The sequence below is a fragment of the Mustelus asterias genome, chromosome 4 (genome assembly GCF_964213995.1).
Source record: "Mustelus asterias chromosome 4, sMusAst1.hap1.1, whole genome shotgun sequence".
Taxonomy (NCBI): Eukaryota; Metazoa; Chordata; class Chondrichthyes; order Carcharhiniformes; family Triakidae; genus Mustelus; species Mustelus asterias.
Window position 1 is genome coordinate 72,162,549 of NC_135804.1, and position 17,485 is coordinate 72,180,033.

The 17,485-nt window shown below is 44.6% G+C and overlaps 1 protein-coding gene across 2 annotated transcripts in view; it reads right to left on the bottom strand.

Annotated features, from left to right (window-relative positions):
- LOC144492776 (adhesion G-protein coupled receptor G6-like) overlaps positions 1–17,485 on the bottom strand; it is a 374,363-nt gene that overhangs the window by 270,957 nt on the left and 85,921 nt on the right. For both annotated transcript variants that reach the window (XM_078211194.1, XM_078211193.1), the window contains one exon: positions 7,233–7,401. In XM_078211194.1, the coding sequence (XP_078067320.1) occupies positions 7,233–7,387 (155 nt within the window). In that variant the 5' untranslated portion in view covers positions 7,388–7,401. The remainder of the gene's footprint in view (positions 1–7,232; positions 7,402–17,485) is intronic.

The window sequence follows — 17,485 nt, forward strand, 5'->3', positions numbered from 1 at the left end:
GTTGCAAGAGGGATGGGAATTGCTGCCATTGCAAGTTGCCCTCAGGTTCAAGTGGCCACTGGCTACATACATGGGATCAGCCAGAAAGTAGTATTACTCCCTCAATGTGCAGCTAGTTTGCGATCATATCCTCTAAATGTGTGCCCTTACACTGGAAATTCACACGATTACTTCATTCTGCACTAAGTGTTTCACTCCTCCGTACTGGCTACAGGGTGATAAGCGATGCCCGGAGAATAGTTTGCTGATGACCCCAATAAGAAATTAGAAGTGTGCGGCACAGGGAAGATACACATTCACAAGGGCCACGACAAAGAAAACCATTGAATTTCTGAAGATACGATTTGATGCTTGATCTGCTTTTCCATTCTCTCTGGATCATACGTTCAGGACAGTCATTGTACACTGATCCTTGCACAAACTTGCTCAGCAAAAGGCTGAGGAATGAGTAAATGAAGATTGAAGAGCCACATACCTCTTCAGACAACAAGGATGTTGGGGAAGTCAATAATAACGTTAAGAGAGGGAATGATGCGGAAGCTGCAGAAGACGACCGGGCAGTAGTGTGACGTGGCCAACATATGATTGGTGACAGTTTTCAAGCCTCATTGTTTGGAGTTCCTTATTTGCACAGCAACTTTGGGCATAGACGATGATAAACAAGTCTTTGACTTCACAATTGATGTCCAAGCTTGAGTTTCCACCAGGTGGAATTCTCCTGATGTGGATCAGTTACAGCAAACACAGGTCCACATGAAGCAGATGTGAAAGACTGTGTAGTGGCCTTCAATTGACATAATTAAAGCACCAAATACCAAGACACAACATTCAAGTCTGACTATTAATCTATTAAGGACTTTACATATTTACATTGCATACACACCTCTGGCCTCCTATGTGATTCCAAAAATCTTTGATCTTTCTTTTTCTGTCATCACACTTAAATACAGTCTCAACAACCAAGCTGAGGTGGAGTAGTAGTCTGCTGGCTGCTTTGTCTGTTGGCTGAGGTGACCTTGTTGGGTGTCCTCTGGTGTTTCAAGGCCTGAACCTGTTGGGGAGTCTCCTGCCCAGCTGCACCCCCCTCAGCCTGACTTGCTGGAGGCATTGGGCTCACTGGCAGAGGGAAGGAGGAGCAGCAGCGCACACTTAGAATGTCCTGGGTTGAAAAACTGGGTGCCTGGCTGGTTCTCCTCCTGTCTGTTAGTGCACAATGAAACCTGCCTGACTCCTTGAGGAGTCAAAAAGCCCACCTCTTATCTAACCATTGATTCACTGTATCCTTGGCTCAGGTGAAGGAGTGAAGATCTGTGGGCTGATTGTTCTGCTGAAACTGGTTCTCCATGGCAGCTGCAACTCTTTCCATTGAGGCAGCCATACGCTCACATGCCAGAGCCATACATCAGATCAAACTTCGATGGACTGTTATGTATCAGTCTGCTCCAGTCTGTGCACGGACCTTGGCAATTCCCCCAATGTTTGCATGCTTGTCTCTTCATCTCCATCATGTCATTGATGCTCAATTTCCAGAAGTTCATCATGTGAAGAAGGCCTATAGTGTGTTAGCTTTTATTAACAGGGGGTTGGAGTTTAAGAGCCGTGGGGTTATGCTGCAACTGTACAGGACCTTGGTGAGACCACATTTGGAATATTGTGTGCAGTTCTGGTCACCTCACTATAAGAAGGATGTGGAAGTGCTGGAAAGAGTGCAGAGGAGATTTACCAGGATGCTGCCTGGTTTGGAGGGTAGGTCTTATGAGGAAAGGTTGAGGGAACTTGGACTGTTCTCTCTGGAGTGGAGGAGGCTGAGGGGAGACTTAATAGAGGTTTATAAAATGATGAAGGGGATAGATAGAGTGAACGTTCAAAGACTATTTCCTCGGGTGGATGGAGCTATTACAAGGGGGCATAACTGTAGGGTTCATGGTGAGAGATATAGGAAGGATATCAGAGGTAGGTTCTTTATGCAGAGAGTGGTTGGGGTGTGGAATGGACTACCTGCAGTGATAGTGGAGTCAGACACTTTAGGAACATTTAAGCGGTTATTGGATAGGCACATGGAGCACACCAGGATGATAGGGAGTGGGATAGCTTGATCTTGGTTTCAGATAAAGCTCGGCACAACATCGTGGGTCGAAGGGCCTGTTCTGTGCTGTACTGTTCTATGTTCTATGTTCATAAGTCTCAGCAGGGGACTAGTCTCCAGCAGTCCTCCAAGTGTCAGAGACATTGACTGGTACAGCCTCTGAAAGCTTACTCTTTTTGATAATTCCTACAGTGAAGGAACCATTTAACCCATTACACCTGCACCAATACCCAGGACCTATCGCCACAACACCAACTATTTACCTGCTGATGCTAAGGGGCAATTTTGCATGGCCAATCAACCTGACCCGCACATCTTTTGGAATTGGGATGAAACTGGAGCACCCAAAGGAAACCCACGCAGACATGAGAACATGCAAACTCCATAGAGAGGGTCACCCGAGATTGGATTTGAACCTGGTCCCAAGCGCTGTGCCGCACGTGGCTATGAGTACATGCCTGCAATGTGCTCACAAGACAGTGACCTGAGTCGACACTCGATAGTTACCCACTGAGGTGAATATCACTGTGCAGGAGGATGCAGGAACCCTAAGAAAAGTCATATTAGAATCAAAACAGTTAACTCTGTTCCTCTCTCCACAGATGCTGACAGACAAAGAACAAAGAAAAGTACAGCACAGGAACAGGCCTGTCAACCCTTCAAACCACTGCTGATCATGATGCCCTAACTAAACTAAAAAATCTTTTGCTCTTACTCAATCCATATCATTCTATTCCTTCCCTATTCATGTATCCATGCAGATACCTCTTAAATAAAGTCATAGAGGTTTACAGCATGGAAACAAGCCCTTTGGCCCAACTTGTCCATGCTGCTTAGTTTTTACCATTAAGCTATTTCCAATTGCCCGCATTTGGCCCATATCCCTCTATACCAATCTTACCCATGTAACTGTCTAAATGTTTTTTAAAATACAAAATTGTACCCGCCTCTACTACTACCTCTAGCAGCTTGTTGCAGACACTCACCACCCTGTGTGTGAAAAAATTGCTCCTTTTGTATCTCTTCCCCACACCTTAAACCTATGCCCTCTAGGTTTAGGCCCCCATACCTTTGGCAAAAGATGTTGACTATCTAGCTGTTCTATGCCCCTCATTATTTTATAGACCTCTATAAGATCATCCCTCAGCCTCCTACGCTCCAGGGAAAAAAGTCCCAGTCTATCCAGCTTCTCCTTATAACTCAAACCATCAAGTCCCAGTAGCATTCCAGTAAATCTTTTCTGCATCTTTCTAGTTTAATAATATTCTTTCTATAATAGGGTGACCAGATCTGAACACAGTATTCCAAGTGTGACCTTACCAATGTCCTGTACAACTTCAACAAGACTTCCCATCTCCTGTATTCAATGTTCTGACCAATGAAACCAAGCATGCCGAATGCCTTCTTCACCATCCTGTCCACCTGTGACTCCATTCCTCGGAGATTTGAACCTGTACCCCTGGATCTCTTTGTTCTATAACTCGCCCCAATGTCCTACCATTAACTGAGTAAGTCCTGCCCTGGTTTGATCTACCAAAATGCATCACCTCGCATTTATCTAAAGTAAACTCCATCAGCCATTCATCAGCCCACTGACCTAATTGATCAAGATCCTAGATAATCTTCTCCATTGTCCACTATGCCACCAATCTTGGTGTAATCTGCAAATTAAACATGCCTCCTAAATTCTCATCTAAATCATTAATATACAATGACAAATAACAGTGGACCCAGCACCGATCCCGGAGGCACACTGCTGGTCACAGGCCCCCAGTTTGAAAAACAGCCCTATACAACCTCCCTCTGTCTTGTCATCAAGCCAATTTTGTGTCCAACTGGCTACCTTGCCCTAGATCTCATGGGATTTAACCTTATGCAACAACTTACCATGCGGTACCTTGTCAAAGCCCTTGCTAAAGTCCATGTAGACAACATCAACTGCACTGCTCTCATCTACCTCCTTGGTTATCCCTTCTAATGTGCCTGCTTCCATCATCTCCTCTGGCAGCACATTCCAGGCACCGACCACTCTGTGCAAAAAACTTCCCTGCATATCTTAAACTTTCCCCCTCTCACCTTGAATCTGTGCCCCCTTGTAATTGACATTTCCACCCTTGGAAAAAGCCTCTGACGATCCACCCTGTCCACGCTTCTCAATCTTGCAGCCACTAGTCACAGTCTGCCAATTTGAAATGTCGCATTGGCCACTTGCTGGCACAGTGGTTAGCACTGCTGCCTGACTGAGCCAGGGACCCGGAAGGCTGTAATGTAATGTAATGATCACTTTGCTGAGCACCTTCGGTCTGTGCACAATCAGGAACCTGACCTTCCCGTTGCTTGCCATTTTAACACACGATCCTGCTCCCATGCCCACATGCCTGTCCTTGGCCTGCTGCAATGTTCCAGTGGAGCTCAACGCAAACTGGAGGAACTCATCTTCCAGCGGCCTTCTGGTCTCAACATTGAATTCAACAACTTCAGATGATTAACTCTACCCCACCTCGGCCCCTTTGTTTTCATTTTATTTAATTTTTAAACTGTTTTCTACCTTTTTTTATTGTCTTTCTTTATTTTTCTTCTCCCCCATCCTATTTCATCCCCCTTTCCTTACTTTTTCTCCCCCTTTGCTTTCCCTTTCCCTCAATTTTACCTCTCTCCCACCCATCTCCCTCCCCTCCCCCCACATCTTCACCCATCACAGCTTACCCTCTGTCGTTTGGCCATTCACACTTTCTATTTTGTTGATGGGCTGCCATTAGCAACCTTTCCCCTTGTTTTTGTGGCTATGACTCATCTTTCATTCCCTCACTCTACAGTATAAATATCTCCCACTTTCTATGCCTTTCAACTTTGACAAAGGGCCATATGAACTCGAAACATCAGCTCTTTTCTCTCCTTGTGCCAGACCTGCCGAGATTTTCCAGCATTTTCTCTTTCGTTTTGGAGATTATAGCTACTGCAGTAATTTGCTTTTATCTCCAAAACAATATTGATGGGTTGGTGGAGTGGGCAGTAAAGTGGCAGATGGATTTTAACACAGAAGTGTGGGCTCATGCATTTTGGGAGGTCAAACAGTTAGAGAATACACAATAAATGGGAATATACTAAGAGGAGTAGATGAAGTGAGAGATTTTGGCATACAAGTACACAGGTCCCTAAACGCAGCAGTTCAAGTGGGCAAGGTTGTAAGGAAGACATATGGAGTGCTCACCTTCATTGGCAGAGATATAGAATATAAAAATAAAGATATAATGTTGGAATTGTATAAAACACTGGTAAGGCCACAACCAGAGTATTGTGTGCAGTTCTGGTCACCACATTACAGGAAGGACGTAATTGCTCTGGAGAGAGTTCAGAGGAAGTTTACAAGAATGTTACTAGGGCTAGAAAAGTGTAGCCGTGAGGAGATATTTGATAGGTTTGGGTTATTTTCCTTGGAACAAAGAAGGCGGAGGGATAATTTGATTGAGGTGTACAAAATTATGAGGGGAAGAGATAGTGGACAAGATAACATTGTTTTCTTTGGCAGAGTTTCGAGAGCCAGGGGTCTTAGATTCAAGCTAAGTGGCAGAAGGGGAAAGGGACATGAGGAAGAACATTTTTACACAGAGGGTAATGGGTGTCTGGAAGTCGCTGATTTGGTGGTGGAGGCAGAGACCCTAAACTCTTTTAAAAGGTACATGGATCTGCACCTTAAATGTTGTAAGCTACAGGGCTATGGGCCGGGTGCAGGAAGATGGGATTAAAAAGGACACTTGGGTGTCCTTGGGCTGGCATGGACAGGAGGGTGGGCCTCCTCCTTTTCTATAGTTATAAGTCTACCTTCTCAGGTGAATGCCAATTATACACAGTTATAAAAGTAATCATTCTAATTTCTTGCTGGTGAGGAAGTTAATTTAGAGGGAAACTAATTCCAGCGAGGTGGCCTTTTAATGAGCATGAATAAGATGCAAATATGTGCAAAAGGACTTCTTGACATTGTTCATTAGGAGCTCGACATTAGGAGATGCTGCACAGAAACATAGAAAATAGAAGCTGGAGTAGGCCGTTCGGCCCTTTGAGCCAGCTCCAACATTCATGATCATAGCTGATCATCCAACTCAATAACCTGAACTCCCCACCACCCCACCCCCTCATGTCCTTTGATCCCTTTAGCCTCAAGAGCTATATCTAACTCATTCTTGAAAGCATTCAATGCTTTGACCTCAATTGCTTTCTGTGGTAGAGAATTCCACAGGACTTACCACACTCTGGGAAAATAAATTTCTCCTCTTCTCTGTCCTAAAAGGTTTACACAATATCCTTAGATTATGACTCCTGATTCTAGACACTCCCACCATCAGAAATATCCTTCTCACATCTATCCTGTCTAGCCCTGTTAGAAATTTATATGTGTCTATGAGACCCCCTAATTCTTTTGCACACTAGTGAATATAATCCTAACCAGTTCAATCTCTCCTCATACGTCAGTCCCGCCAACCCAGGAATCAGTCTTGTAAACCTTTGCACCCTCTCTATAGCAAGAATATCTTTCCTCAGAAATGGAGATGGAAACTGCACATAATATTCCAGGTGTGACCTCACCAAGGTCCTGTATAACTGCAGCAAGACATCCTTGTTCCTGTTCTCGAATCTTCTCGCAATGAAGGCCAATGTATCATTTGCCTTTTTTACTGCCGGCTGCACCTGCATGCCTACCTTCAGTGACGTGTACATGGACATCCAAGTCTCGTTGCACACTCCCCTCTCTCAATTTGTAGTCATCCAGATGATAATCTGCCTTCCTGTTTTTGCTACCAAAGTGGGTAACCTCACATTTTTCACTGCATTATACTGCATCTGCCATGCATTTGACCACTCTCTTAGCTTGTCCAAATCTGACTGAAGCATCTCTGCATCCTCCTCACAGTTCATCCTCCCACCCAGCTTTGTATCATGTACAAATTTGGAGATATTATATTAAGTTCCTTGAATAGCTGGACTCCGAGCACCATTGAAACTATTCATGCACTGTTATTTAGCCTGCAAATCATTCTATCTCTTCCCATTCCTCTTCAAGCATGAAGATATAAAAGATAAAAAGGTACAGTTGGAGGAATTCCTTTCTCACTCTTATCCAAACAGACATTTTGCGCTATGCAACTACCTGCCAGAAATGTTTGATCCACAATCCTGCAACATTCTGTCAACGAACAGAGTTGAAAAGAGAGCAATGTTGAAAGGAATGGTCAGTTCATTTTCAGAGGCAGCTTCATAGAGACTTGTAGCTTCCACCAATGCCTCGGTCTTCTTCCCACACATAGTGTCAGTGGACCCTAGAAGAAAAGGAGATGGAAGGATTTCATATTTTTCACTTGCAGAATGATAAGACTCATGTGGGAGAAGTTTCTGTGATCAGCTCAAAGGAATTCTATAATCAAATCAGATTTAGCAACCATGAGAGAGATGAGAGGAAAAGGAAATACGTTCTCCTGGCTGGAAGGATTGTGAGCAAGGCGGCACCAATTTAAAGCAATTGACAAAAGGAGTAAAGATGGTATGAGGAAAAATATTTTCACACAGCAACTTGTTAGAAGGAGTGTATATTAGTGGTGGAGGTGTAGTGCTGGTGTTCCAGACCATACCAGCTCGGGGAAACAACCTTCTTGCAATTACCCTGTTAAAACATAGAAAATAGGAGGAGGAGTAGGCTGTTCAGCCCTTCACGCCTGCTCCACCATTCAACACAAAGAACAAAGAAAATTACAGCACAGGAACAGGCCCTTCGGCCCTCCAAGCCTACATCGACCATGCTGCCCGACTTAACTAAAACCCCTAAAGAACAAAGAAAACACAATCATGGCTGATCCTCTAATTCAATGCCACACTCTCATGCTCTCACCATACCACTTGATGTTGAGAAATCTATCTATACCTTTCTTCAATATATTTAGTGGATCTCCAGAACTTTCTATGGCAACCCTGTAAGAATTTTGTACACTTCCATGAGATTACCTCTCATTCTTTGATACGCTAGCAAATATAGGCCCAAAGTCATACAGTACTGAAGGGGCCCTTCAGTCCATCAATTCTGCAACAACAAAACTACACTAAATCTACACCAATCCTACATTCTAGCACTTGGTCCATAGCTTTGAATCATAGAATCCCTACGGTGCAGGAAGAGGGCATTTGGTCCATCAAGTCTGCACCAGCAACAATCCTACCCAGGTCCTATCCCCGTAACCCCACATATTATCCCGTTAATCCCTTTAACTAACGCATCCTGGGACACTAAGCAGTAATTTAGCATGGCCAATGCACTTAATCCACACATCTTTGGACTGAGGGGGGAACCGGAGCACCCAGAGGAAACCCACGCAGACACGGGGAGAATGTACAAACTCCACAGTTAGTGACCCAAGCCTGGAATCGAACCGCGATCCCTGGCGCTGTGAGACAACAGTGCTAACCACTATGCCATTAACCACGTATTTTTTAAAGGTTGTGAGGTTTCCTGTCTCTACTACCCTCCCATGTAGTGCATTCCAGACTCTCACCATCCTCTGGGTGAAAAAATACTTCCTCCTGCCCTCACCTTAAAATTATGCTCCCTCATTATTGACCCTTCAACCAAGGGGAACACCTGCTTCCTATCCACCCAGTCCATACCCTTCATAATCTTATACAGCTCAATCAGGTCCCCCTCAGCGTTCTCTGCTCTAAAGAAAACAATCCAAGCCTATCCAGTCTCTCCTGATAGTTCAAATCTCCATCCCAGGCAGCAACCTGGTGAATCTCCTCTGTACCCTCTCCAGTGCAATCACATCCTTCCTATAGTAAAGTCTCACAAAACCAGGTCCAACAAGTTTATTTGGAATCACGAGCTTTCAGAGTGCTGCTTCTTCATCAGGTGAGAGACTTCTTACTGTGCCCACCCCAGTCCAATGCCAGCATCTCCACATCATCCTTCCTATAGTGAGGTGATCAGAACTTACACAGTACTCCAACTGGAGCCAATGTTCTGTACAGCTGCAACATAACCTCCCTGTTCTTATAATCTATGCCACGACTTTTAATGACAAGTGTCCTGTATGCCTTTTTAACTGCCGTATTAACCTGTCCTGTCACTTTCAGGGATCTGTGGACAAGCACCCCAAGATCCTTCTGTTCCTCTGAGCTTCCTGCTATTCTTTGTCTTGTTTTTCCTTCCAAAGTGCATTCCCTTGCAGGGTTAAATTCTATCTGCCACTGATCTGCCGATCTGACCAACCCATCGATATCTTCCTGCAACCCAAGACATTCTTCTTCTCTATTAACTACCCTGCCAATCTTTGTGTCATTTTGCAAACTTGCTTATCATCCTCCCACATTCTCATCTATACTTTTATATATAACCCAACCTTTCCTCATAAGATAACCCCGTTATCCTAGGATAGCTCCTTCAGACTGATGCAGACATGACGAGCGGAATGGTTTCCTTCTGTGCTGTAACAATTCTGTGATAACAGGAAACGCTCAGTTACAAACCATTTTTAATACATTGCAGTAAAACACATGTTCCCCAAGACAAAGTTAAGGCACTGCTCATCAACATCCATTCACTATTTTGGTGTGCATTTTTCCTGTTATGAATATGAGAGTTTACAAGTTGATTACATTTCAGATTGTCCAGGGGGATTATTGCTATGAGCTCTGCCTGTCTACAAGTCTTGTTTTACAGTGGGATTGGTAGGCCCAAGTCAGGACACACCTGAAGACAAAGGAAACAGCATTGATTTAACTATGGACAGACTTTTGATCTCTGAACTTTTGGTCAGAAAAAGTGAGGCAAAGAGAAAAAAACTACTTTATAATTGGTGCAGTCCTTCATGACATTTTTTTTCTGAGAAGTATATCCCTGCAGAAATGTGTTTATCTCATTTGATCTAGAAAGCATTAATGTTGCCAAAAGAGTTGAATGGTTTTAGAGATTTCGTTTTCAGCTGTGGGAAAGTCCACTGATAGAAACACAGAAAATAGAAGCATGAGTAAGCCATTCGAGCCTGCTCCGCCATTCATCTTGGTCATGGCTGATCATCAAAATCAATATCCTGATCCAGCCATTCCCCCATATCCCTTGATCCCTTGCGCCCCAAGACGAAATTTCTTCTTGAAATCAAACAATGTTTTGGCCTCAACTATTTTCTGTGGAAGTGAATTCCACATATTCATCGCTCTCTTGGGTGGAGAAATTTCTCCTCATCTCTGGCCTAAAAGGTTTACCCCTTATCTCAAACTATGACCTCTAGTTGTGGACTCCCCCATCATTCTTTCTGAATCTACCCTGTCTAATCCTGTTTGAATTTTATAAGTTTCTATGAGATCTCCTCTCACTTTTCTAAACACCAATGAATACAATCCTCACCGACTTAGTCTCTCCTCATATGACTGGACCTGCCATCCCAGGAATCAGCCTGGTAAACCTTTACTGCACTCCCTCCATAGCTAGGACATCTTTCCTCAGATAAGGACACCAAAACTGCACACAATACTCCAGGTGTAGCCTCACAAACATCCTGTACAATTGCAGTAAAACATCCCTATTCCTATACTCAAATCCTCTTGTTATGAAGGCTTATAATTGGGGAGGGGTAATTATGATGCGATTAGGCAAGAATTAGGGAGCATAAGATGGGAACAGAAACTGTCAGGGAAAAGCACAAATGAAAAGTGGAGCTTGTTCAAGTAACAAATACTTTGTGTCCTTGAAATCATAGAAACCCTACAGTGCAGAAGGAGGCCATTTGGCCCATCGAGTCTGCACCAACCACAATCCCACCCAGGCCCTACCCCCACATATTTACCCGCTAATCCCTCTAACCTACGCATCCCAGGACTCTAAGGGGCAATTTTTAACCTGGCCAATCAACCTAACCCGCACATCTTTGGACTGTGGGAGGAAACCGGAGCACCCGGAGGAAACCCACGCAGACACGAGGAGAATGTGCAAACTCCACACAGACAGTGACCCGAGCCAGGAATTGAACCTGGGACCCTGGAGCTGTGAAGCAGCAATGCTAACCACTGTGCTACCGTGCCTTCATAGGCATGTCCCTGTCAGGCAGAGAGGAAATGGCCGAGTGAGGGAACCATGGTTCACAAAAGAGGTTGAATGTCTTGTCAAGAGGAAAAAGAAAGTGTATGTAAGGATGAGAAAACAAGGTTCAGTTGGGTTGCTTGAGGGCGACAAGGTAGCAAGGAATGAGCTAAAAAAGGGCTTAGGAGAGCTAGGAGGGGGCATGAGAAGTCCTTGGCGGGTCGGATCAAGGAAAACCCCAAGGCTTTTTACTCTTATGTGAGGAATAAAAGAATGACCAGGGTGAGGTTAGGGCCGGTCAAGGATAGTAGTGGGAACTTGTGCATGGAGTCAGAAGAGATAGGCGATGAATGAATACATTTCTTCAGTGTTCACCAAGGAGAGGGGCCATGTTTTTGAGGATGAGTGTGAGATACAGGCTGATAGGCTGGAGGAGGTAGATGTTCTGAGGGAAGGTGTATTAGCAATTTTGAAAAACATGAGGGTCGATAAGTCCCCTGGGCCAGATGGGATATATCCTAGGATTCTTTGGGAGGCAAGGGATGAGATTGCAGAGCCTTTGGCTTTGATCTTTGGGTCCTCACTCTCCACGGGGATAGTGCTGAGTGGCGAATGTTGTTCCTCTGTTCAAGAAAGGAAATAGGAATGACCCTGGTAATTATAGGCCAGTTAGTCTTACTTCGGTGGTCGGTAAGTTAATGGAAAAGGTCCTGAGGGATAGGCTTTATGACCATTTAGAAAGTTGCAGCTTAATCCATGATAGTCAGCACGGATTCGTGAAGGGTAAGTCTTGCCTCACAAATTTGATCAAATTCTTTGAGGAGGTAACTAAGTGTGTAGATGAAGGTAGAGCAGTTGATGTCATATACATGGATTTTAGTAAGGCGTTTGATAAGGTTCCCCATGGTCGGCTCATGAAGAAAGTAAGGAGGTGTGGGATAGAGGGAAATTTGGCCAATTGGATAAGTAACTGGCTATCTCATAGAAGACAGAGGGTGGTGGTGGATGGAAAATTTTCAGACTGGAGACCAGTTACCAACGGTGTACCACAGGGATCAGTGCTTGGTCCTCTGCTATTTGTGATTTTTATCAATGACTTGGAGGAGGGGGCTGAAGGGTGGGTCAGTAAATTTGCTGATGACACCAAGATTGGTGGAGTAGTGGATGAGATGGAGGGCTGTTGTAGGCTGCAAAGAGACATTGATAGGATGCAGAGCTGGGCCAAAAAATGGCAGATGGATTTTAACACTAATAAGTGCGAGGTGATTCATTTTGGTAGGACAAATTTGACTGCGGATTACAGGGTCAACGGCAGGGTTCTGAGGAATGTGGAGGAACAGAGAGATCTTGGGGTTCATATTGACAGATCTCTGAAGGTTGCCACTCAAGTGGATAGAGCTGTGAAGAAGGCCTATAGTGTGTTAGCATTTATTAACAGGGGGTTTGAGTTTAAGAGCCATGGGGCTATCCTGCAACTGTACAGGACCTTGGTGAGACCACATATGGAATATTGTGTGCAGTTCTGGTCACCTCACTATAAGAAGGATGTGGAAGCATTGGAGAGAGTGCAGAGGAGATTTACCAGGATGCTGCCTGGTTTGGAGGGTAGGTCTTAGGAGGAAAGGTTGAGGGAGCTAGGGCTTTTCTCTTTAGAGCGGAGGAGGATGAGAGGCGACTTAATAGAGGTTTATAAGATGATAAGGGGGATAGATAGAGTGGACATTCAGAGACTATTTCCTCGGGTGAATGTAGCTGTTACTAGGGGGCATAACTATAAGGTTTATGGTGGGAGATATAGGAGGGATGTCCAAGGTAGGTTCTTTACGCAGAGAGTGGTTGGGGTGTGGAATGGACTGCCTGCAGTGATAGTGGAGTCGGACACTTTCGGAACTTTCAAGCGGTTATTGGATAGGCATATGGAGCACACCAGGATGATAGGGAGTGGGATAGCTTGATCTTGGTTTTGGACAAAGCTCGGCACAACATCAAGGGCCAAAGGGCTGTACTGTTCTATGTTCTATACCATTTGCCTTCTTTACTGCCTGCTGTACCTGCATGTTTACTTTCAGCAACTGATGCACGGGGACACCAAAGTCTTTGAGTATCCACCTCTCTCAATTTACACCTTCCTGTTTTTGCTATCAAAGTGGATAACCTCACATTTATCCACATTATACTGTATCTGGCATGCATATGCCCACTAACTCAGCCTGTCCAAATCACGTTGAAACATCTCTGCGTCCTTCCCTCAGCTCAGCCACCCACCTAACTTTGTCTCATCTGCAAAATTGAAGATTATACATTTCGTTCTCTTTTAAATCATTAATATACAACATGAATAGTTGGGGTTCCAGCACAGATCCCTGCAGTACCACACTAGTCACTGTCTGCCAATTGGAAAAATACCCATTTATGCCAATTCTTTCCTTCCTATCTGCTAACCAGCTTTTGATCCATCTTAAGACACTGCCAGCAATCCAATGCGCTTTAACTTTACATAGCAAACTGCTATTTAAGGTCCTGTCAAAAGCCTTCTGAAAGTCTAAATAAACCACATCCACTGATTCTCCTTAGTCAACTCTGCTAGTTGCATCCTCAAAGAATTCCAATAGATTCATCAAGCTTGATTTCCCCTTTGTAAATCCACATTAACTTTGTCTGATTTACCTTTGTCTGATTTATCCTGCTTTCCAAATGTTGAACTATAATATGAAATCCTTGATGAGGGAATGAAATCCTCAATAATTGATTTAACATCTGCATCACTCACTCCCTTTTCAAGGCAACTAGCAACTAACCTCTATAGAGTTGTTGACTTGAGTAAATGACTTGCATTTGAGTTTCACAGAATCAGAATCTTTTTTTTTTAAATGTCACAAGTAGGCTGACATTAACATTGCAATGAAGTTACTGTGAAAATCCCCCCAGTCAGCACACTCAGGTGCCTATTCAGGTATACTGAGGGAGAATTTAGCATGGCCAATGCATCTAACCAGCACATCTTTCAGACTTGTGGGTGAACACCGGAGCACCTGAAGAAAACCCACACAGACACAGGGAGAACGTGCAGACTCTGCACAGACAGTGACCCAAGCCGGGAATTGAACCCGGGTCCCTGGCGCTGTGACTCAGCAGTGCTAACCACTGTGGCACCGTGCATTGTGGCCTTTTTTGCCCATCAGGTCTGCACTGACATGTGAGAAACACCTGATCTCCTACCTAATCCCATTTGACTCATGTCAATTTTTTAAATTTTGGAACATAGGAATCGGAATGGTCCATTCAGCCCATCGAGCCTGTTCCACCATTCTATTAGATCATGGCTGATCACCTACTTCAATGCCAACTTTCCACATCATCTTTAAATTCCCTGAGGTCATTAGTCTCCAGAAACCCATCAATTTCTACGTTGAACATGCTCAGTGACTGTGCTTCCACAGTCCTCTGTGGCAGAGAATTCAAAAAGTCACCACCCCTGAGTGAGGAAATTCTCTGCATCTCAGTCCTACATGTTCTGTCCCTTATTCTGAGACTATGTCTCTTGGTTCTAGACGGTAGCACAGTGGTTAGCACTGCTGCTTCACAGCTCCAGGGTCCCGGGTTCGATTCCCGGCTCGGGTCACTGTCTGTGTGGAGTTTGCACATTCTCCTCGTGTCTGCGTGGGTTTCCTCCGGGTGCTCCGGTTTCCTCCCACAGTCCAAAGATGTGCGGGTTAGGTTGATTGGCCAGGTTAAAAAGAAAATTGCCCCTTAGAGTCCTGGGATGTGTAGGTTAGAGGGATTAGCGGGTAAATATGTGGGGGTAGGGCCTGGGTGGGATTGTGGTCAGTGCAGACTCGATGGGCCGAATGGCCTCCTTCTGCACTGTAGGGTTTCTATGATATGATTTCTATGATTTCATCAGCCAGGGGAAACATCCTATCTACATCTTCCCTGTCATGGTCTGCAAGAATTGTGTAAGTTTCAATCAGCTCACATCTCAGAATAGAATCATAGAATCTCTACTGTACAGAAGGAAGCTATTCATCCCATCGAGCCTGCATTGACAACAATCCCATCCAGGCCCTACTCCTGCAACTTCACCTATTTACCTTGCTCGTCCCCCTGACACTGAGAGGAAATTTTGCATGGCCAATCAACCTAACCCACACAGTGACCATAATTCTATTAGTTTTAAGATAGCTATGGAGAACACAGAACACACAGAACATTACAGCGCAGAACAGGCCCTTCGGCCCACGATGTTGCACCGACCAGTTAAAAAAAAAAAAAAAAGAATGATAGGTCTGGCCCAAAAGTTAAAATTCTGATTTGGGGCAAGGCCAATTTTGATGGTATCAGGCAGGAACCTTCAAAAGTTAATTGGGGGAGTCTCTGGGAAGGCAAAGGGACGTCTGGTAAGTGGCAGGCTTTCAAAAGTGTGTTAACCAGCGTTCAGGCTAAACACATTCCTCTTAGCGTGAAGGGCAAGGCTGGTAGAAGTAGGGATGATGTGGAGAAGTAGGGAACCCTGGGTGACTCGGGATATTGAGGCCCTGGTCAAGAAGAAGAAGGAGGCACATGACATGCATAGGCAGCTGGGATCAAGTAAATCTCTTGAAGAGTATAAGGGGTATAGGAGTAGAGTTAAGAAAGAAATCAGGAGGGCAAAAAGGGGACACGAGATTATTTTGGCAGATAAGGCAAGGGAGAATCCAAAGAGCTTCCACAAATAAATAAAGGGCAAAAGAATAGCAAGGGAGAGAGTAGGGCCTTTTAAGGATCGACAAGGTCATTCATCTATGTGCGGATCCACAAGAGATGGGGGAGATCCCAAATGAATATTTCTCATCAGTATTTACTATTGAGAAAAGCATGGATGTTAGGGAACTTGAGGAAATAAATACTGATGTCTTGAGGAGTGTGCATATTACAGAGAAGGGGGTGCTGGAAGTCTTAAAGCGCATCAAGGTAGATAAATCCCCGGGACCTGATGAAGTGTATCCCAGGGCATTGTGGGAGGTAGGGAGGAAATTGCGGGTCCCCTAGCCGAGATATTTGAATAATCAATTGTCACGGGTGAGGTACCTGAAGATTGGAGAGTGGCAAATGTTGTGCCTTTAAAAAGGGCTGCAGGGAAAAGCCTGGGAACTACAGGCCAGTTGGCCTCACATCTGTGGTGGGTAAGTTGTTGGAAAGGATTTTGAGAGACAGGATCTACAGGCATTTAGAGATGCAAGGACTGATTAGGGACAGTCAGCATGGCTTTGTGAGTGGAAAATCATGTCTCACAAATTTGATTGAGTTTTTTGAAGGGGTAACCAAGAAGGTAGATGAGGGCAGTGCAGTTGATGTTGTCTCCATGGAATTTAGCAAGGCCTTTGACAAGGTACCGCATGGTAGGTTGTTGCATAAGGTTAAATCTCACGGGATCCAGGGTGAGGTATCTAAATGGATACAAAACTGGCTTCTTAACAGAAGCCAGAGTGTGGTCATAGAGGGTTGTTTTTCATATTGAAGGCCTGTGATCAGCGGTGTGTCTCAGGGATCGGTGCTAGGCCCACTGTTACTTGTCATTTGTATTCATGATTTGATGAGAATTTAGGAGCCATGGTTAGTAAGTTTGCAGATGACACCAAGATTGGTGGCATAGTGGACAGTGAAGAAAGTTATCTCTGATTGCAATGGGATATTGATCAATTGGGCCAGTGGGCTGACGAATGGCAGATGGAGTTTAATTTAGACAAATGCGAGGTGATGCATTTTGGTAGATTGAACCAAGGCAGGACTTACTCAGTTAATGGTAGGGCATTGGGGAGAGTTACAGAACAAAGAGATCTCGGGGTACATGTTCATAGCTCCTTGAAAGTGGAGTCACAGGTGGACAGAGTGGTGAAGAAGGCATTTGGCATGCTTGGTTTCATCGGTCAGAAGAGTCCTGAAGTCAAACCCTTGACTGCAGTCCGGAGCCCCTAACACCAGGTGCTGTGGGGGACCCTTCCTCTGCAGCCTGGAAGTAGAGGGGCACCGAAGCAGAGCACTTATCTCCTTGACCCCTCTTGGAGTTCAATGCACTAGATCAGCGTCAGTGACAGGGGGCCATGCAAATTTGGCACTACCAAAGGTGTGGCCTTGGAGTTGGGGACAAATGTATAAGTAATAGGGTAGTGATAGTGAGAATTTCAACTTGCCAAACATTAACTGGGAATAATTATATGTGAAAGGTTTAGTGGGAGCAGAATTCTTAAAATGTGTCCAGGAGAACTTTTTGAGCCAGTACATAGGAGGTCGTACAAGAGAGGGGGTGGTACTGGACTTAATTTTAGATAACGAAGCCGGACAAGTGGCTGAAGAACAAAGAA